General features: G+C 36.4%; 1 protein-coding gene across 5 annotated transcripts in view; it reads left to right on the forward strand.

Moving 5' to 3' along the window:
- The window catches only part of FOXJ3 (forkhead box J3), a 141,841-nt gene that overhangs the window by 86,778 nt on the left and 31,721 nt on the right, over positions 1 to 23,342 (forward strand). For 4 of the 5 annotated variants that reach the window (XM_038557690.1, XM_038557694.1, XM_038557692.1 and 1 more), the window contains 2 exons: positions 1,623 to 1,706; positions 19,177 to 19,278. In XM_038557690.1, the coding sequence (XP_038413618.1) occupies positions 1,623 to 1,706; positions 19,177 to 19,278 (186 nt within the window). The remainder of the gene's footprint in view (positions 1 to 1,622; positions 1,707 to 19,176; positions 19,279 to 23,342) is intronic. The other variant, XM_038557691.1, reaches the window with a different exon arrangement.

Raw genomic sequence — 23,342 nt, forward strand, 5'->3', positions numbered from 1 at the left:
GTATGATGCCCTGTACTCTTAAAATTGTTGACACAGTTTGTTCACATGCTTTTCTTCCCATTTCAGCAAGTGTTTATTGAGTACTTACTATTGTCTGACATTGTGCCTGGCACAGTAGACATAGAAATGAGTTTCCACCGTCAGGAACTCAGCCCGGAAAGGATATAAACCTATAAATAAGTTTATAAATGTTAATTGCAATCAGTTGTCTAAATGGTATGGAGATCTTACAGAGGAAGAGAGTCATGAGTTTTTAAGGGTAGTAGGAGGATCAGAGGAAGGATTCCTTTAGATAAGATCTGAGCTAAATTTTGAAGGTAGAATGTGAGGTTGTCGGTGGTAGGGTAGATATTATAGGCCGTGAGATCAGCATGTAGGGCAGGCAGAGCTGTGTGAAAGGACATGGTATGCTTAAAAAACTTTAAGCAGCTAATTGATGTTGGACACAAAGTTTGAGGATTGGTAGGTGAGCGCTTTATTTCCCCTCATTGTCAAATACTGCCTGTAAAAGGAGCCTGGGAAGCTAAAATGCATCTCTCCCTTCTTTCCTTTTCTTACTCTCTCCTTTATTCCTTGCCCTCCTCCCTTAAGAGTGAGTGTGTGTGTGTGTGTGTGTGTGTGTGTGTGTGTGTGTAAACAAGTAACTGAGCAAGAAAGGAAGTTAAGACCTTGATTCTGGTCCTGGTTCTCAATACCCTTGGTTGAACAGACCCATTTCTTTTTTTGAGCTTTGGTTTCTTCATCTGTATAATAATGTGCAAATGCTGGGATCCCTGGGTGGCTCAGCAGTTTGGTGCCTGCCTTCGGCCCAGGGCATGACCCTGGAGTCCCAGGATCAAGTCCTACATCGGGCTTCCTGCATGGAGCCTGCTTCTCCCTCTGCCTGTGTCTCTGTGCCTGCCTCTCTCTCTCTCTCTTTCTCTCTCTCTCTCTCTCATAAATAAAATAAAATCTTAAAAAAAAAATAATGTGCAAATGGTATACTTTTCAAATATTTTTTTAAAGGAATCACAGTTTCTGAGTGCCTAGAACACAGTAGGTGCTAAATATGTATTTTCAAATGAGTAGTATAAAAAGTTGTTTCTAAGAGAGGATAAATATTTAAAAAGTTGTGATAGAATAAGCAATAAAAGATTTATGTACAGACCATTGCTTCCCAGGATGCGTTTATTATATAAAATGTGTTGAGGCAGTTTGTCCTTATAAGTTGTTTAACTTACCATTTGGATTTGTGAGGTCCCAGAGTGTAGTCTCTTTATACATAAAACTCTATTAGACTTGAATGTCATATGTTGTAGTTAACCATATTTGTGTCCAATTAAGAATCCGAATATATTTTAAAAGTGTGTTCATTGCACTGCACTTTGGCTGTGCCAGAAGTTCTCAGACCTTGATACTTCAGATTACGATTTTTTTCTCCTGCAATAATCTAGTTGTAAATGGACTGTTTTTTCTTCATATAACTTTACTTTTCTCGAAGCTAGTTTATCTTCTTATGCTACTTTTCCACTGTTGTATCTGCAGAATGTTTGCTTTTGGAGCAGAGGATTATAAAAATCCATTTTTAATGGTATGGGGTTGCTGTAATATACTGTTAATGTGATTTCTGTCTTTACCTTTAGGGGTCCTACTGGGCAATAGACACCAATCCGAAGGAAGATGCGCTGCCTACTCGGCCAAAGAAGAGAGCACGATCTGTAGAACGGGTAAAAAGCTCTTTATCACAAATTTAGTATGGTAGGGTTTATGTTAGTAGTACAGGTTTTTAAATTCATTTCCAGTATAACAAGTACAACCTTAATGAAGGTAATATGTTATTTGTATAGCATTTCTGTTGTTTGAAAGCACTTTCAGACTCATTTTATTTGCTTTTAATAGCCCCTTGAGTGAGGTAGGCAGTTTAGGAATTACATAAAAAGTTTGTTTGTTTGTTTTTGTAATTAGGGCACAGCTAATGTGAGACTTGAATCCAGGTCTCTTGAATTTTAATTTGGTGTCCTTTCCTCTGTATCTACAACATTGTAGACTGCTTTTATGTAACAAAGTTACTGCCTTTCACTGCAGGCAATCAGTCTGATTATATTGAATTTTCCTGATCGTCTTCAAAATGCTTTTTCCTGCTTCCAACCATGTAGTAGTAATTTTGTGTACCAAATCCTGTTTGTATGTGTTGTTTGTATAAGATCACTCTTGTAAATTTGTGGTGGTTGTTTGTATAAGATCATTCTTGTAAATTTGTGGTTAAAATTAATTTGTAAGAGTAGAAGAGAAAAGGAGCTCTAGTTGATATCCTAAGTTATTTGTTGCAATATACTTTTAGTCCAGTTTGGCTGTCATCAGATACTAACTTTACCTTTCAGCTTTCACCAATCTGTATTTTCATCATCTCAACTAAAACACATATATGCACCATTCTACCTTACTATTCCTTAAGACTCATTTCAGATGTTAACTATCTTGTGAAACTTTTCCTCACTTCTTTGTGTTCTTGTAGAATTTTTACAGTTTTTTTATAGAATTTCCCACACTTTGTAGAAATAATTTGTCTCTGTATTTGTCTCCTTCACTGGACTGTGATCCCTTAAGAGCAGAGAAAATGTATTTGTATCTCCAGTGTTAGTATGGATCAGCTCATAATAAGATCGTAATGTTTGCAGAATAAATCGGGGCAAAGGGAATAAGATGAAGGAAACTGGGTAATAATCGGTCAGATAAATTTGTTTTATCACCATTCCTGGTAGAGAGAACTTCCCAATCTCAAAGATAAGGACCTTACGCTGGGTGTAAGTTGGGATCAGGTAAGCTCGTGAAGTATAGCAGCCGTGGGATATTTGGTAAGGCAGATTTATGGAGCCGGCGGTGGGAATTCAATATTCCAGTACTAATCTGTATTGAATTAGAGGTGAACTCTTAGGCCAGAATGGTTTTTGGTTTTATACATACCAGTTTAAGAAATTAAAATTTAGTATTGGTGAGATGGTCTTCTGGTAAGTTTTAAGACTGAGATATTGATGAACCATGTATGTAATGGTTTGAGAAGGAATGAACCTCAGTTCCTGTCCTCCAAATTCTGCCTTTTAAAAGAGACTTATTTTTTTTTCTTTATTTATTTATGATAGTCACAGAGAGAGAGAGAGAGAGAGAGAGAGAGAGAGGCAGAGACACAGGCAGAGGGAGAAGCAGGCTCCATGCACCGGGAGCCCGATGTGGGATTCGATCCCGGGTCTCCAGGATCACGCCCTGGGCCAAAGGCAGGCGCCAAACCGCTGCGCCACCCAGGGATCCCTTAAAAGAGACTTAGTACGTGGACTTTAATTGTGTGAGGACATGGGGTAGAAAACATTTAGCATCTATTGTAAGAATTTGAAGGAAGAGGAGAACTATCCACATTGTCAACCCATGGCATCAACAGCATGTGTATCTTGGAAAGCTGAGGAATCATGGTCTTCTCCCATTTGTTCTCTTCTTCTGAAGTTCCTGGAACTTGAATTATTTTTGGAAATTTGAATTGGTAGGTGGATTGACAACTGTGCATTCCTTTTGGATATCAACTCTGAATATTATTAGTTTCATAGTTCTTAGAGCAACCATTCTTTACTTTTGAGAGTAATTTTTTTTCCCCGAAGACCAAATTACCTGTTTTCCAGTGGAAATTCATAGAAATAAAGGATTCAGATTTCAGAAGTATGTTTTATATATACAAAGCATGTATTCTTGAATGTATATTTTGGACCTGTATTTTCTACTGTTTATCTTTTTATCTTCATTTTGAATTGAAAAGCATGTAAAAGTTTCAACAACTTACCTTTGTAGTGTAGTCTCATAAGATAGCCAGTCTTTTGGTTAGTACTATTGATAATTATTTTGGCCTGAGCTCTGTATTGGTTGCTGCTGTAGGAGAGGAACTATATTAAAAGATTCTAGCTGTAAACAGACCACATATAATCAGGCAGACAGATATTGTTTAATAAATATTCTGAAAGGCAGCCTTCTTACAAAATATCATTTCTTGCTCTGACAAACTAGTTACATTTGTATTTTTCATTTAGAGGGTTTTTTGGGGGGGAGTTGAAGGAAGGTAGTAGTTTTATTAGAACAGAGATTGTATTTTAAATGACCATTGAGATTTATCTAAGGAAATGCATATGACAGTCAAATAATGATGGTTCTGAATATATTTATAAGTTTAAAGTCTTCTTAAAAACTAAACATGAGCCATCAATTGAAACTTTTTAAAAAAAGATTTTATTTGAGAGAGTGTGTAAAAGAGCCATCACAAGTGGGGCGGGGTGGGGGGAGGAGTAGAGGGAGAAGCAGACTCCCCACTGAGCCAAGAGCCTGATGTAGGACTCTATCAGATCCTGGGATCATGACCTGAGCCAAAGTCAGATGCTTAACCGAGTCACCCAGACACCCCATAAGTTGAAACTTTAAAAAAAATTGTGTTTGTTTTAGAAAGAGCAAGTGAGCAAGGAGGGAGGGGCAGAGAGAGAATCTTAAGCAGGGTCCTTGCCCAGGTGTGAGCCTGAGGGGGCTTGATTCACGACTCTGAGATCATGACCTGAGCTGAAATCAAGAGTCAGACATTTAATTAGCTGAGCCACACAGGTACCCCTATTTTTATTGTTTTAAGTAATTTCTATACCCAGCGTGCTGCTCAGACTCACAACCCTGAGATCAAGAGTTACAAGCTCTCTTAACCAGTCAGACACCCATAAACTTTTAAAAGTTTTAAAAATGCAGATGGTAAGTATGTTGACATCATTGAAAGTTTATTAAGTTTCTGAAATATTTTTCTCAATTCTATGTGAAAAATCAAAATATTTTACACATTTTTGAAGAGAGATGAGCTTTTAGTGGGACAGAATTGGCCTTCTAAACTGCTAAAGAGAAAGGATTTTTAAAAATGCAAGTAACCATATCTTTATGTCCTAAATGAAAAATAAAGAATGATAGTTATCTCCAACCTAGTATTTGTAATTCAGTTCTCTGGACCACCTCCTTGTCCCTTCCATTTACATGAACATAAGCCCATGTTCTGTCTTAATCATTACATGATTCCTTTCTTTTTTTCTTAATCCTTTCATATATAAATGTCTCTCAGTTTCCTTTTTCTTCTTCTAACTTCTTGCCACTTTTTCTTTACCTTAAAATGGACCTAGAGACCTTAAAAATATTATTGAATAAAATTTAGTTTGGTGACATGAATAGACTCCTTTAGAAGGAGTCCTTTGTTTCTCTTCTGGCTTTATAGTTTACTTGTTCTTGTGACTTTTGGCAAATTGGTTTTTGTTTTGTTTTGTTTTGTTTTTGAGTTTCGGTACTTCCATTTATAAAATAAGATGGAAGTCTCAACAGCTACTTTGAATTGAATGTTTGTGTTCCCCCAGAATTCATGTTTGAAACCCTAATTTTATTGTGATAGTATTTGGAGGTGGGCCCTTTGGGATTAGGTCAGAAGGATGTAGCCTTCATGAATGGGATTAGTGGCTTTATAAAAATGGGCCACAAAGCTAGCTAGCTCTCTTTGCACCATGTGAGAAACCAGTGAGGATACCTACTAACAGGGCTCTCACCAGAACCTGACCGTGTTGGCACCATGATCTTGAATTTTCTGCTTCTGGAACTGTGAGAAATACAGTTCAGTTGTTGATAAGCCACCAAGCTTATAGTTATTTTTTCTAGCAACCTGTGCTAAGACAACATTGTAAAATAATAATTATATTGAGTTTATGTGCCAGATGCTTTTTATTTTTTTAAAGATTTTATTTATTAGAGAGTACGTACGCACATGAGTGGGCAGAGGGACAAGCAGACTCCCTGCTGAGCATAGACCCTGACGTGGATTTGAACCCGGGACTTGATCCCAGGGCTCTGAGATCGTGACCTGAGCCAAAATCAGACACTTAACCGACTGAATCACCCAGACACCCCTCAGATGCTTTTTAAAGAATTTTAAATATATGAACTCTTGTAATTTTTAAAAAAATATTTTATTTATTTATTCATGAGAGACACAAAGAAAGAGAGGCAGAGACATAGGCAGAGGGAGAAGCAGGCTCCATGCAGGGAGCCTGACGTGGGACTTGACCCCAGGTCTCCAGGGTCACACCCTGGGCTGAAGGCAGCGCTAAACCTCTTGAGCCACCTGGGCTGCCCTAACTCTTGTAATTTTTATAGTAACTTCAAATAATGAAACTGATAGGTATGGATATTAAGTAAGTTATCAAAAGGTACTAAGGCCAGTAAGTACCAAGGCCAGGATTATGAACCTGGGTAGTCTGCCTTTAGAGTTTATGCTGTTTACAACTGTCCTTTCCTGGTGTTAGTGTTTGCTATGTTGAAGACTACAACAGTGAATCAAATTTCAGATTTCTTTTTATATATGCATATCTTGTGAGCTAATGGTCCATGATTTTAAAAGAGAATCCCTACATTTAACGTATGTATATATAAAATTTATATTATGTACATACATACAGAGACACGCATATACGATTAGGGGGCTTAAATATGATTACAAGTGACGAACAAGTATTAACTAATAAATCTATTAGACCAGGCAAGGATAGCTGAAGTGACTCAAAATAGATAGTGCTGTCCTGGAAAGGCCTCTGGGAAGAGGATTGAAGCTTAGCATGTAACTTTTTTTGCATAGAAATAGTAAAGGATGTTGTTCCACGTGAAGAAAACAGTGTGCATGATTGATGGGCAAGAAGTGCAGGTGGGCATAATTGAGAACCTTTTTATTAACTATCATGTAAAGTTTAGGCTAGGGTGTGGACATTTAGATAAGGAGTAGAAAGCCTAAAGCCTTGGGATTAAGGAAGTTACTTTGATTTGATAGCCTGTAGTGTTGAGAAATGAATCAAAACACTTAAGAAAGATATATCTCTTTATAAAATACTCTTTTAAGAGGAAGATGCTGTTTTTTCCACTGCCCTTCTAGGTTGCTGGCCCCCCTCCTCCTTAGAGAAAAACAAATTTAATTACATAAGTACTTATGGGAGTCCCACAAAAATATGAGACTCAGGGCAGCCAGGCATTTGAGGTTTATAAACCATCCTGAGTTACGGAAAGACATAGGGGTTTGGGCCTTCACAGAAGAAGGCAATTCACAGGAAGATGGGAGAAGAGCAAATGTTTAGTAAATAAATGTTTGCCCTGTCATGCAGATAGGTATAAAAACTTATCTGTGGTAGTGACTTTCTTCCTGATACAGGCCCCTTTCTAATTTCTTTTGGGCAGTTAAGGAGGAGGAAGTAAAAAGTTTTTCCTGAGTCTCCTGGGTCTGGTTTGCCTTAAACTCAAAATAATCCACATTCCGAAATGGCTTGTTCTGAACCCCCTCAGTGCTGAGTAGATATCATTGTAAAATGACAATGGTCTGGGCTAGGGATATATGCATGAGTTAGTAAGTTCTCTAGAAGAGCAGCATAGTATCCAGTCTCTTACTATGTATTCATAATTGTGTGAAATGCTGCCATTTTACCAGTTTCATTTGATACAACTTTGTTTTCTAGATACTGTGTGTCAGGCATTGTGCTAAAATGTTATGTGGTATCCCAAGAACAATGAGACATGATAAGACACAATTCTAGCACAAGAACAAAGTATGTATAAAACATATTAGGAGAAAATACGACACATTGCTATATGCAAAGGAAGGAGACATTTTTTTATTGGGACTATCTGGGATGGCTTCTTACGTGGCTTGGCTTTCAGGTGGAGATTGCAGCAAGGCAGGGGAAAGGAGCATTCACTAGCACACAACTCTTGAGTGTTGAGTGTCTGCTCTGACCAGGCACTGTATTTAGGTGCTGGAGAAACATTATTTAACAAAACAGACATTTTCTGCATTCCTGAAGTTTATATTCTGATTGGAGAGGGTGCAGATAGGGAAATAAGAGATCCGTGATCAAAGAAGATAAGATATAGGGGTGGAATAGTATCAGGTTTGCGAGAGAACAGAGCAGTTCATTTTATCTGGATGAGGTTTTCCTCTTTTAAATTTATTTGCATTGGGGATCCCTGGGTGGCTCAGCACCTGCCTTTGGCCCAGCGTGATCCTGGAGTCCCGGGATTGAGTCCCGTGTCAGGCTCCCAGCATGGAGCCTGCTTCTCCCTCTGCCTGTGCCTCTGCCTCTTTCTCCCTCTCTATGTCTATCATGAATAAATGAATAAAAAAATGTTAAAAAAATAAATTTGCATTATTTTTGCCATTTATTGAGAGAGCACACCTTTTACATTGTAAGCATAGAGCTAAGTGTTGGGGGAATAGTGGTAAGCAAGACAGACTTTCCTTTGAAACTCTTAGTTAAGCAGGAAATCTAAACTGATAATTCATAATATTGCTTGTCTCAGCATAATTAATAGTTCCCTATTCATTCTCAAAATTGCATTTGGATGATAGATTGTGTGGTCACTATAAAAGATAAGGGTCTTGAGAACTTTGGACCTATAAAGCAGAGAACTGGTGTTTCCATGAGGCCTGGTAAATGGACAGAAATAAGGCAGATGAGGGTGGTTGGCAATGTGAAAGAGCAAGGGGAATTACATGTACAAGCCTAGTTGTTTAAAAAAAAAAAAAAAAAGTGCTCAAAGGGGCACCTGGGTAGCTCAGGCAGTTGAGCATCCAACTCTTAGTTTCATCTCAGGTCATGATCTCAGGAATCATGAGATCAAGACCCGCCTTCTGCCCAGGGTAGAATCAGCTTGTACCCCTCCCCCCCTCCCTCCCTCTTTCTTTGTGCCCCTCCCCCGCACCCCCCAATAAATAACTTCAATAAAAGAAGTGCCCAGAGTTTTAAGGAACTGGCTAGTCTGTATGGCTGGAGCATAGAGTCCAACGATAGTAATTTCTTTCATTTTTTCCTGTCCTATTAGTTTCTGTTTTTATATTGATTAACAAATATTCTCTTTAACCATTTGCATTTATTTTGTTTTTTTAATTTGGTTTTGCTTATTCTGTTCAACCAACGGATATATTGATGAAAAGTGCCCTGCCTACTAGAAGCTGCTTTAGGGTAGAAAAAGCAGAAATTGCTGGATATTACCTATGGTGATTTTCTTGAAGACTGGAAAACTGAAACTGTTCCAAGGGAACTGAATGTTAAGGAACAGAAAAGAGAACTCCTGTTCTAAGCAGTTCTTTGTTAAAAAAAAAAAGAGAGAGAGAGAGAATGAGTGCTTCAGATGAGTATAGTTCATCTCTTATCATGTTGATAATCACAGAAACATATTCTCTGTTCATTCTTTGATTGCCTTCCCCCCTCCTCAAATTTAAATCATGTGTCTTGGTCATTTGTAGTATTATTCTTTGCTTATAGGAATCTGTTATACTAAAGCTGTGTGAGGCACATTCAGGGGATCCAGGGGGTCAAAGCTGTGTTCATAATATTAGATGTTCTTTGCTTTTTTTACTTACAATTTTTCAGAGGCTGTATGACCTGTGATTTTGTAATAGATTGAATGCAGAAGACTTCTGTTAACCAAAGCATTAAAGCAGCTTGTTTAAAAATGTAAGATAATGCCATTTTTCTAAGTTTTTTATTTTCTCACTATATTTTCATACAAAATATTTATGTTAACACGCAGTGTATCACTGTTTTAAATAAATTAATAAATTTTGTTTCAGTTTAAATTTCTAATAGGTAAATACAAATAGATATAAGTCACATAAATAAAAGCTCTTTGGGAACCTCAGTAACTTGTAATAGTGCAAAGGAGTCCTGAGATAAAAAAATTTGAGGACTGTTGTGCTAAAGGAAGATTTCCTGTCTCTCCCAGGAGACATTCCTTTTGAGAAAAGAAGATCCCTGTCAAGATTTGAGTTCTACTGTGAGTAGACAAGGAATTCAGTACAGGTAGTTTGAGGGGTGATACTAGGAAGGTGGGGTGGGGTGATTAACAAGTCAGGTATCACCGTGAGCACTTAGAGCTCAGTCCAACTGGGAAACACTGGGAGTTCTGGACAGTGAGCTGTCAGCTCTTCCACTTCATTGAGTGATGATGTTACTAGAGACATTACCTTTTTTGTACTTCTGGCCTGCCCTGCACAAAGCCAAATCATGTTCCCCAATTGGAAAAAATATGCTCAGGTAGAGAGGTATAGGTGTTTGTAGTAAACAGGCTAGAGATGAACACAGAGGAGAATGTGGTTGCTACATGTCTTCTTTTCTATTGGTTGAATATGTGTGTTTTCAGATCTATGTGCACTTTTGTTTTTCACAGCCTCTTGCATTTTCACAGCCCTTGACTTATTTCTTAAATTGGATCTAATCCAAAAAATCTTTTAAAAATCTTTTGTCTCTTCAAGGTGTATATGGGCACGACTGTTAAATTAGTAGACTGGGGGTGCATTTTTTTTAGTATATTGTTTCTTTTTTTATTTATTTTAATTTATTTTTTTAAATTTTTTTATTTTTTATTTATTTTTTTGAGTATATTGTTTCTTGTAATTGAAAGAGACTCTTCCTGGTCACTGGTTAGTGTTTGCCTGAGTGCCTCATTCAGGGTTTTAAAATAAGTGGGCATACTTAGTATTGTCATAGAAGAAGCTGAAATGGTTGTATGTAACTTGCTTATGGGTAACGAGGGCACATGTTTACTGTATTTCTGTTGTATGTTTGGCACTGGTAAGGTGCTTTGAGAGTTCTAAATAGGAGATAATGCCCCTGGGGTGCTGCCAGTGGTAGGAAATAGAAATTCTAAAGACAAAAACATCCCCCTCCCACCTCCCGTAGATTGTGTTATATTTTGGCAGCATTTAATCATCCAGAGTTGTTCTGTGTAAAAACATAATAAAATTATAAGTAAAATCAAGTCATGTTACAAAGTCATGGATTACAAGATTTAGGGGAAATAGAACTTAGCTAGAAGGTTAGGAGACCTAGTTTTAAAGTTACTGTATTTATAATTTAGAGGTTTAATTTTTCTGGCCATAGTTTCTTTATATATAAATGTAAATGACAAGCTTGTCAGCTGTCAGAGCCGATAAGCTCTTTGGGCCCTGGAAATCCCACAAGTGCAGAGACTCCAAGGTAGAAACATACCTGGAATCTTGAGAAACAACGAGATCGTCACTGTGGCTGTTCTAGCCTGTGGAGGAGGGAAGAGTAGTAGAACTTGACATCAAAGAAATAAATGGGAGTAGGAGGAAGATTGTGCAGGGCCTTGTATGCCTTTGTAAAGAGTTGGGTTTTAGGCCAAGGGAAGGGTAGGGTAGAAAGCCACTGGAGAGCTATAAGCAAAGTAGTGATATAATGTGACTTACATTGTAACATGAACACTGTTAGCTGCTCTAGGAGAACAGTGGTAGAAGCAGGAAGACAAGGAGGAAATTGCTATGGATAGTTCAGCTAAAATCTTACAATGCATTGTTGTGGAAATTACTTGGGAGTAAAGGCCAGATACATAGAAGTATTGTATAAACTCACTATCTTAAACGTGTTGGCCTCTGGGGGAAAAAAAAACATACAGTCTGCAATTATCCAGCTTTTATTGGAACAAAGATGGGGGCATACACATTACTTATTCTTAAGTTGTGTGTGACAGTTCAAAGGCGATTACAAGTTTAATCAAAAAGATGACTGGAATGGGACACCTGGGTGGCTCAGTGGTTGAAATGTCTGCCTTTGGCTCAGGTCTCGGGGTCCTGGGATTGAGTCCCGCATTGGGCTCCCCACTGGAAGCCTGCTTCTCCTTCTGCCTATGTCTCTGCCTCTCTCTGTCTCTCATGAATAAATAAAATCTTAAAAAAAAAAAAAAAGATGATGATGACTGGAAGATGGATGGATAAATAGAAAAGAGGACATTCTTCTAGGCAGGATATTCTACATTGGCTGCATATCTGAGATTGTTGTCATTTTGTGACTTAGTTTCTGTCATTGTTAGAGTGGTTTTGTTGGTTAGGTGATCCCCTTCTGTGTACCTTTTATCTCTGAGCCTGAGTAAGGGGGGATTCGGTTAAAGGTAGAAGTGAGCAGAAGGAATGCAATCTACATCCCTACTTTTAGAACTCCTAGAACTGAAAAAAAAATTTTTATTTCAATTGGTAAACATGTACTGAGTATACATCATGTGGGAGGAACTACATGTTGCCTCTAAAAGGTAGGTGTGAATAAAAGTTCCTGGGGATTATAAAGCCAAGAAATCCTGTCCAGTTAGAGATTATAGGCTAGAAGTGTTTTCATTAGTTCATTTGGATGAATGGGTAGGATGTAGTTTTCTGCTATTTTACAATACTATTGAGAGATTGTTTATATACAATTCATCAAATAAAGTTTATAGTTTAAGGAATTTGCACATGCGAAATTATCACCAGTGTCAAAAGAACATTTTAGTCACCACCAAAAATTTCCTCATTCCTCTTTGTCATTCATGCCTTCTTCCATTTTCCTTGCCAGGCAGTCCTGATGGTGGCGGGCGTGGGGTAGGGGTACCCTGGGAATTGAAATCTTAAGGATATTAATTATCCAAGTGTTCTGTTTCTTCATTCATTAGTTCTCTATCAGGAATGTTTTTTAAGTTTTCAGCGTAGGGGACCTGGATATTTCCAGTTAGATTTAATCCTGAATATTTTGGTTTTGAAAGCTATATATTTTTTTAGAATCAGTTTTCCAGTTGCTTGCTGCTAGTATATAAAATTAATTTTTAAAAAATATTTTGTTCATTTTTTAATGAGAGGCAGAGAGAGAGAGAGGCAGAGACACAGGCAGAGGGAGAAGCAGGCTCCGTGCAGGGAGCCAGATGTTGGACTCAATCCCTGGTCTCCAGGATCACTCCCTGGGCTGAAGGTGGCGCTAAACCGCTGAGCCACCCAGACTGCCCATAAAATTAATTTTTATATATTAACTTTGCATCCTATGACCTTGATAGTTTTAGTAGTTATTTTTATGGTGCCTTGGGATTTTCCACTTTAACAGTTTCCTGTCCTTCTTACTCTTGTTCCTTCCCACCTTATTATAGTGACTAGAATCTCCAGTACAGTGTTGAATAGAAGTGATGAAAGTGGGCATCCTTTCCTTATTTCAATTTTTTTGGGGAAAGTGTTCAGTATTTCACCCCCATGTGTGACATATCTGTAGGGATTTTGTAGATACCCTTTATTAAATTGAGGAAGGTCTCCAGTAAGCCTAGTTTCAGAGAGTTTTTAATCATGAATGGGTGTAGGATTTCATCAGATTTTTTCTATACGACTTGAAATGGTATAGATCATACGGCTTTTCTTCATTTTGTTAGCATGTTTAATTACACTGGTTGCATTTAGGATGTGTTAAACCTTGTGTTCCTTGAATAAAGCCTACTGAGTCATGATATATTATTCCTTTCATATATTGTTGGGTTCAGTTTTCTCTACGTTGTTAAAGAATTTTGCATCTGTGTTCATGAAGGATTTGGATTTATAATTTTCTTTTGTAATGTCTTTCAGGTTTTGACGTTAGTATTATATTGGCCTTATATTGGGGATATTCTTTCCTCTATTTTCTAAAAAAAGTTTCTGTAGATTGGTATATCTTTCTTGAATATTGGAGAAAATTCATTAGTGGAAACCATCTGGCCCTGCAGGGTTTCTTGTGGGTAGGTTTTTGATGTTTAATTTATTTGATATGAGACTATTAGTATTTTTTCTTTTTAATGCCGCTTTTGGTAAGTTATATTCTTAAAGGCATTTGTTCCTTTGATCTAAGTTGTTGAATTTGTTGGTATAAAGTGGTTTATGATATTTTCTTTTAATATTTATAGAATCTGTAGTAATAACTCTTCTTTCATTCCTGAATTTGAGGATATGTATTTTCTCTTTTTTTTTTCCAGGATAGCTCAGTGTTTCTCAATTTTGTTAGTCTTTTCAAAGAACCAGATTTTGTCTTTGTTAAATTTTGTTGTTGTCTGTTTTCTATTTTATTTCTGTATTTATCATTTACTTCCTTCTACTTACTGATATTTCTAGCTGTGTCCAGCTTAGGTTTACCTTTAAGATTGCTTTAACTGCATCTCACAAATTTTGGTATATGGCATCTTTTTTTATCATTTAGTTCAAAGTATTTAAAAAAATTCTCTGGTGAGTCTTACCTGACTCATGAATTACTTACATAAATGTGTTATTTCCAAGTATTCCAAATATTTGGATATTCCTAGATATCTTACTGCTTTATAATAAAGTTTTTTTTTTTTCATTTCAGCTTTTACATATTTATTAAGACTTATTTTGTGGCTCAGCATGTGTTATATTATAGTGAAATATCTGTGTGCACTTGAAAAGAATATGTATTCTACAGTTGGATATAGTGTTCTCTAATATCAATTAGATCAAGGCATTTTGCTAATGCATGCCAGTGTTTTTCTTACTGATTTTAATTGGTTTTTGCTTCATGTAATTTGAAGCTCTTTTATTAGTCACATTTACATTTTATTTTATTTTAATTACTTATTCATGAGAGAACACAGAGAGAGAGAGGCAGAGACATAGGCAGAGGGAGAAGCAGGCTCCATGCAGGAAGACCCAAGTGGGACTCCATCCCAGGACCCCGGCATCACACCCTGAGCCAAAGGCAGGCGCTCAACTGCTGAGCCACCCAGGCATCCCTATCAAGTGTTTTTTAATCGTTTGGTATACTCTGTCATAAAGTCTGTTTAATCTGCTATTAATACAGTCATTTCATCCTTATGTTTACTGTTTACAGTGTATATATTTTTGAATGTATTACTTTCATCTCCTCTGTGTCTGTATGTTTGAAGTTGTGACTATTGTAGGCTGCAGTTAGCGGATTCTTTTTTAGTATCTTTGATAATCTTTTTAGTGGAGGTTTAGATTATTAACTTAAATGTAATTATTGATATTGTTAGATTTAGGTCTTCATTTTGTTTTCTGTTTGACCTCTATGTTTTTAGTTCCTTTCTTTCCCCCTTTCCTGCCTCCTTTTAGATTACTTAGATGTATTTTAGGTTTCTATTTAAATTTATCTATTGGCTTTTTAGCTATAGATTGGGACTTATATATTTGAATTCCAGTATATGTTCCTAACCTTTTGTAGTCTACTCAGACATAATAATTTACCATTTCATATAAAATGCAGAAATCTCTTCCAACCACATGGGTCCCTTTTGCCCCTATTCTCATCATTCCTTCTAGTTGTAATATGTATGACATCTGCATATATTGTGAGACAATGTTACAAATTTTGCCTTAAATAATCATACTGTTTTTAAAACCTAAGAGGAAAACAAGCTTTTATATTTACCCAGATGTTTACCATTTCTGGTGCTTTATTTAATTCACTTCTCAAGGTTCACATTTCCCTATGCTGTAATTTACCTTTAGCCTAATGAACTATCTTGCAATATATGCAGGTCTCTTGGCACCAGATTCTCTTAGTTTTTGTTTCTCTGAAAATGTCTTTCTTGTGCCTTCTTTCCTAAAGAATATTTTCCTATGATACACAGTCTAGATTGAAAGGTTTTTTCCTTCAGTACTTTAAAGATGTTTACTTTCTAATGACCTCCATCATTTTTAAATAAAAAAAGATTTATTTGAGAGAGAGAGAATGAGCAGGGCAAGGGGCAGTGGGAGAGGAAATCCACAAGCATACTCCGTACTGAGTGCTGAGCCCAACTTGGGGCTCCTTCCTAGGACTCTGAGATAATGACCTGAGCTGAAATAAAGAGCCAGCCACCTAACTGACTGAGCCACTCAAGTGCCCTGACCTCCATCATTTTTATGAGAAATCTGATCATTTCCAATCAGTATTCTTCTATATGTGATACGCCATTTTTCCTTTGCTGCTTTCTGTCTTTAATTTTCAGTAGTTCAATCATGAAATATCCAAGTGGGATTTTTTTAAAAAAATAGGTCTTATGGAGGTTTACTATGAGATTCTCAAATATATACATTTGTCTTTAAGAGAATTTCTGAAGTGTTCAGTCATCAATCCTTGCATATTTTTTCTTTTTTTCTCTTTCCTCTCCTTCCTGATCTCTAAGTATGTTACACCATTGAGATCATCCCATAGCTTTCTGATGCTCTAATTTTTTTTAATCAATCTTTTTTCTTTTTGTCCTTTAATTTTTGTTGCTTCTGCCTTTGAGTTCACAGATTCTTTACTGTTTTATCTCCATTCTAATATTAAGCCTATCCTCTGACTGTCAAAATACAGATAATGTAGTTTTCTTTTGTAAATTTTGATTCTGTTCCTTTTTATATTTTTATTTTCTCCACTAAGATTTGCTTTATTATGTTTTCATTCAAGTGTGCTTCGTTTTTGTTTTTTACTTTATCTCATTGAGCATGATTAGAATTAGCTAAAGTCTGTGTCTCATAATTTCAATATCTCAGTCTTCTTGTGGTAGGCTACCATAGATCATCTCTTCTCTTGACAGTAAGTTGTCTTTTCCTGTTGCTTGTATGTCTTGTAATTTTGGATTGTATCTTGGACATTGTAAGTAATAATGTTTTATAGATTCTGGATTCTGTTACAATCTTCCATAGAATATTGGTATTTCTGTTTTAGCTGGCAGTTAACCATGTTAGTCTCAAACTGTTAAGTTCTCTTTTCTATGGACAGTGGTTCCAATTTCGATCTGATTCTGTAAGTCTGTCTGCTTTATTCTAGTCTGCATTTGCATAGTCACAGGTCAACCTTTTGTGACTTGTGTGGTGTCTCATACATAGTATTAGAGTATCCCTTTTGACATTCTACCCTGTTCAGATTTATTTACCTGGGTTCTTTTCCCTAGTTCCACCTGACAGAAAGACAACTTTAGCTACCTACCTCCACATCTACTGCCCAGCCTTGGGGCAAAGCTGCAAGAAACCAGGAAACTGAGGCTAGTGTCTCCAAGTTTTGACTTTTTTCTATATCTGCCTAATATATTTACTCCTTGGAATCCTCTGCTTGTTGTCATCTTATGCTCTGTGCCTCCTTCCCTCACCCCCCCTAGTTTGTAGTTGTTACCAGCTTGTTCTGTGGGATATCACATCACCATACTGGAAGTAGAACTTGAATGGGTAGGATTTTGATTTTGACAGGGAGTAAGAGGAAACGCCAGAAAGGATCTTTCATAAACTGACTGGTTCCCCCAGATTAGACTCATTGATACTTTCTTTGTCCAGAATTTGAGGTTTGGCTACAATAACAAGTTATCAAGATACATTTTGGGATACCTAGATCCCCTGGCTTTATTAATCAGACTGTTTATTGTCTGTCAGTGTGCCTGTAAGTAAAAATATATACCACACTATTGAGCATATCAAAGCATGTTGTAAAGAGAGTGTTGTTTATTCTCCTGATTGAACCAGACTGAAGTGTCCATAAATAATATTTAATTAAAAGATTTTTAAAATTTACCATCTGATTTATAATAGCTGAAGCTATGAATCTAGCTTTGTAGGAAAACAGTGTCTCATATCAAATCTGTCCCTTTTCTCATTAATCACTATTAAATATCCCTCGTTCAAAGATCCTCAGCATCAATAGCAGATAGGTTCTAGTAGTCAACAGGCTGGCCCTTACTGTGTTTCAGGTATCATGCTGAGAGCTTTGCATAAATTATTTCATTAATGCTCTTAACAGACTTCTGGAGGAAATGACATAATCCTCCTTTTTATAGATGGGTGAAAGAGCATAAAGGTTGAATAATTTGCATGCCATCATACAGACACATGCTTGCTTCTTCCTACCAGTGGGGAGGAGTGGGGAGGAGTGAGAAATCGTGAACCAATAGTTGGATTGGAGATGACTCAGTTAAGTTAGAGGAACATGAGATACAGTGTTTTAAAGTAATCTTATATGTTAATTCAGGTTTAGCTAAGTTGACTGGCACTAGAATTGAGGCATAGACAAAATCGTCTTTGTACTTCTTCCACTTGTATTTCTGAAGCCCTTTGCCACTTTTGCCTCACTCTCAATGTGTACCCATGTACCCAGCACAAAAGTGCTAGATTCTGTCTTCGCGTGGGGGGTGGGGGGGGGCGGGGGCTTGCCTTTTATTTTTTTCATTTCAATCAAACTGCGTGTCCCTACCTTTTCTTCAGTTGTCTGAAGAAAAAAATTCATGATGAGGGATTAAGTGATAAGTAGATTAATCTTAGAAATATGTCTTGGTGAAACTGCCCTCTTTTTCATTTAGTGTGGTGTTTTAAAAATGCATCCTCACTTGGGACCATATATGGCTTTTGGGGGGGGGCAGAAGAGGAATATACATAGAACTAGCATCATAGCCACAAATTGTTTATGTCTATCCTTCTTCAGCTTTGGCATTGACGTTGAACGCTCTTGAGTACTCACCAAAGCCATAAATCATCTCTTACGAAAAAAAGAAGTTATCACCATTTATATCCTGGATTCTAAATGTAGAATTTTGACCTCCATGTTAGCTCTATAAACAATGTGTATGAAGTTGTGTTACTCAGATCTGTTCTATTGCACTAACAGATAAAGGAAGAAAAATTAAGCAACTGAGAACCTTAAGTCAGAGATTTATTTCTTTCACATAATTAGAGCTGATAGATTAGACAGATAACCAACCAGCTGTGTTCTACAAGTTCATTCAGATGTTTTTGTTTCTTCTCATCTTTTCGATGTTCCCTAGGGTATTACCCTTGGCTTTTTGATTAAGCAAGTTTACCACCTCATGTCTGTGTCCCAGCCTACAATAAGAGGGAAAGACAGTGGAAGACAAGCAGGTTCTTCAAAAAGGTAGACAGAAGTTGCACATATCACTGTTGCTCACATCTGCTTTACACAAGTTAGTTACGTGGCCACTTGTACACCTTAGTCACATGGCCACAACTGGTTGCAAATGAGGCCTGGAAAGGTGGTAGTAGCAGAGCCGCCATAAGTCAATAACTATAGGGTTTTATTACTAAAAGGGAGAAGACGGAAAATGGATATTAGATGACCGCAAGCAGTCTCTACTACAGAAGTTTAGGATTTTTGCTCAGCTGTTCCACAGTCAGTTAAAAGAGCTGGTTCAAAGTAGCCAAACCAATGGACTTTGTGATATCAAGTCAGTACCATATTAAAATACAGTACAAGAGATTTCAGTAAGGATTTAAATTCATGTTTTCAGAAACAGCACAAAACTGGATGTTGGAGAATTTGATGAAATACCTTCAAATTGTGTTAAAGTTGCTGGATATATAAGCTAATGATTATTTATTTTGTTCTTGTATTTTAGGCCTCAACTCCATATAGCATAGATTCAGATTCTTTGGGAATGGAGTGTATTATTTCGGGAAGTGCCTCTCCAACTCTGGCAATCAACACTGTGACTAACAAAGTAATTCTGTTTTTTTTTAAACACTTTTGAAATGTCATTGAATAATACGTTTAATTTGCCTTTATAATAACAATAGAGTTCTATATGATTGCATTTAAAGATGATACAAATTTGGCTATCCTATACATGGGAGCTTGAAAGCTTGAATCCACAATGTTCTGAGGTATATGCAGTTAGAAGAAAATATTTCTCTAAAGAAGTTGGAGGATGCTTATTGGGAAGCTCTATTTAATTTAAATTCTTGCCACTGCCAGTTCCTATTGATAGAATTTTTTAGTCAGTAATTTGTTGAATCAATTTGTTTCAAAAACCATTAATTAACCCTCTAAATATGTGCTTGAAGAAAAGATTTTCAGATTCCCAAGGAGTTAACAGAATCCAGTAAAATGAATAATTTAGACAAACTCGTAGAGTTCTTTGAATGGTGGTCAACCTGTTTCATGATACTCATATTCAAGTGTAGGTGCATATCCAGAGATAGTATGTAGTAGTCTGCTGTTTTTTCCTTCCTTCCTTTCCTTCTCTTTTTTTCTTTCTCCCTTTCCCTCTCCTCCCTTCCCCTTTCCTCCCCGCCTCCCCCCTCTCCTTCCCTGTCCTTTTGAAGCAAGAGTCAGAACTTCAAAATTTCATGCAAGTCATTAGATACTTAGTGAGATACAAATATCTCTTCTTTACAAAGTAATTTCTTAGGCTCATCTTTTAAAACCTAAAAAGTCTCTGGGAGGTTCATGAAGTAGCTAAGTTTTATGCATGTATTTCCTCCCTTACTAAACCATGAGCATCTTGAAGCCATATATGTCTCACAGTCATGCTCCTTCTCACTTTCATACCTTGCTTTTACCCTCCCTTCCTTTCCCCCTTACTTACACTGGTTTTTGGTTTATCTCTTCCACTTTATCATGCACACACATAAACATACACCTATGTATATACATAACTATACTGATACAGTATACATAGATTCTTTTTATTTGTAGAAGGATAATAAACCAATACAAGCAGATTATCATCTTAGTGGCTGATCGGATTTATAATTCAGAAAGGAAATTGGCAGCTGAGGTATAGAGTATTGATTTTTTCCAAATACCAATTCATGGAATGATTCTATCAGAATCACTTCGGGAAGGCGTGTGTATGTGTGTGTTTGGTGGGGCTGGTGGTAATTCTAAGGTTTTACTGAAGGCCTGCCAACTCATTTATTTTATACTTACGGATAGGGTTTAGAAATCTGTACTTTAAGAAATCATCCCTAATGGTGCCAACTAAACTTGAGAATTTCTGGTGGAGCACATGGGTTAGAATCAGAAATATCCAATACTATTCTTTGCAGTAGTACAAGTAGGAGATACTGAGGCCTAAACATAGATAGTGTGGTTATTAGGAAACAATCAGGAAATAGTAAAGCTCAGACTTCATTATGAAATAATACGGGGGTCAAAGGAGCTGGAGTTTTCAGACTTCTGCTTCTAGATATGATGGAATAGCTACTATTAGATTAGATTAATCCTTCTTTCTATCTACATAAAATACCACCATCCCCACTACCAATAAAAAAGAGGGGAAAGACACTAGAGAACAGAAAAGCCAGGACTTCAGGGGCGAAGATCCCAGGAAAAAGGGAAATACATTGAGATAAGCCATGCATATTTCCCTTGAGACATTTCTCCGTTCTCAATGCATGGCATAGAGGCTGAACAGAAAGCAGACACCTAGAGCAGTCGTTGGGCTAGGAAGATGAAAACTGGAGTTTGAAGCTATCAAACAGCCATGACTTGAGGACTGAGATCCTCGTGAATCTCAGTAGTGAGTTCAACTTCTTGCAAGTAATATTGACTTAAAGCATTTACTAATTCTAACTCATGTATTTGGGCTCAGGCATAGAAAAATGAAGTGGATTTTTCACTAAGATTTAAACAGTCTCAGAAGGAGGGAACAAAATTATTGTTCATGATCTTCAAGGAGGAGGGGATCTATGGTAAACCCTCCAGGCTTTCAAGTCAGTACCTCAAAAGGCTTCTGTGAGTAAGAGTAAACCAAAATAGACCAGCTTCAAATTGTTACTAGGGTGGTGGCTAATATTTTTCAACTTGCCAAAAGAAAACTAAATCCTTTATGGAAGAAATAACATCATCCTGAGTTTTTACAAATTTCCATAAGTAAGATTTCCCTTTCAGTCAAAAATTGTAGACATAATAGAAAACAGGACCAAATAAATAACAAGGGAATGGGTAAGGAAAGACAGCATAAACATATTACAAGTGATCTACTAGATACTGATTTTGAAATAACTAAGAAAATAGTTGAATCATGGAAAATTTATCAGCGAATTGGAATCTGTATGGAAGAATCAAGAGGAAACTCTAGAACTGAGAACGATAATAATTGAAATTAAGAATTTGATACGTGGGTCTAATAGCAGATTAGGTACACTAGAGGAGAGAATAGTAAACTGGAAGAACTGTCAGAAAATATGTAGATTGAAACACAAAGAAAAGCAATGTAAACACAGGAAAGCTTAAGAGATCAGTGGGAGAGAGGGGAAAAGGTCTAACAAACTTGTTATTAGGTTCAATGGAGAGGAAAAAGGAATGAAGAAACAATATATTAAAATTTTTAAACTGATGAAAGATAACACAGTACAGATTCTAGAACTTCTGAAAACCTAAAGAAGGATTAATCAAAAGAAAACCTTATCAGTCAAAATCAAGTTGCTGAAAAACAGAGATTAAAAAAAGTCTTAAAATTAGAGGCAAAACCAGGCAACTTCAAACAACAGTAAGCCAGGCACTGATTTCTGAATAGAAATGATTAAATGTTTAATGTTTAAACATTAAACAAAGACATGAGAATGAAATCTGTATAGTGCTGAAAGAAAATACTGCTAACCCAAGTTTCTACAATTAAAATTTCTGTGAAAAATTAAGGTTAAATAGATTTTTACAAAAACAAAATCAGAGAGAATACGTTACTAGTACACTAGTATTAAACAGCTAAAGGGAATTAATTTTTCAGATAGATGGAAATTATCCTGTGCTGAAAGAATGAAGGACACCAAAAAAGTATGTCTGTTTATAAAGCTAAGTATGTATTGACTGTTTACAATAGCAGTTCTGTTACATAGTACAATACCTTTGAGTCTAAAATAACTGTAGAAGTTAAAATACATGACAGTATTCAGGTAAGGCAGGAAGAAATATGATCGACCTTTGAACAATGTAGAGTTGAAGGATGCCAAGGCGCCCCCCCCCCCCCCGCACAGTTAAACACTTTCATAAAGCTTTTGACTTCCCCAAAACTTAACTAATAAATAGCCTACTGTTGACCAGAAGCCTTACTAATAACAAAATAGTTGATTAATACCTGTTTTGTATGTTATATACTGTTATTCTTACAATAAAGCTAAAGAAAGTGTTAAAATCTTAAGAGAAAAACATTTTTGCTGTACTGTCCTTTTTATTTATTTATTTTTAAAGATTTTAATTTATTCATTTGAGAGAGAGAGAGATAGCACCAGGATCCCAACTCCAGGATCCCAATCATGACCCAAGCCAAAGTCAGATACTCAACTGACTGAGCCACACAGGTACCCCTATTTATTTATATTTTTAAATCAAAGTCTTCACTCAACATGTGGCTTGAACTCACAACCCCAAGATCAAGAGTCGCGTGGTCTACCTACTGAGCCAGCCAGGTGCCCCAGTAACTGTGCTGTTTATTTTATTTTTATTTTTATTTTTATTTTTATTTTTATTTTTATTTTTATTTTTATTTTATTTTATTATTTTTTATTTTATTTTATTTTATTTTATTTTATTTTATTTTATTTTATTTTATTTTATTTTATTTTATTTTATTTTATTTTATTATTTTATTTTATTTTATTTTATTTTATTTATATATATTTTATTTTAAGGCAGGGAGGAGCAGGGGGAGAGGGAGAAAGAGTCTTAAGCACGCTCCATGTCCAACCCCGAGATCATGACCTGAACTGAAATTAAGAGTCAGACACTTAACCATCTGAGCTACCCAGGTTCCTCTGTACTATATTTATTGAAAAAATTCTG

Source organism: Canis lupus, chromosome 15 (genome assembly GCF_011100685.1).
Source record: "Canis lupus familiaris isolate Mischka breed German Shepherd chromosome 15, alternate assembly UU_Cfam_GSD_1.0, whole genome shotgun sequence".
Classification (NCBI taxonomy): Eukaryota; Metazoa; Chordata; class Mammalia; order Carnivora; family Canidae; genus Canis; species Canis lupus.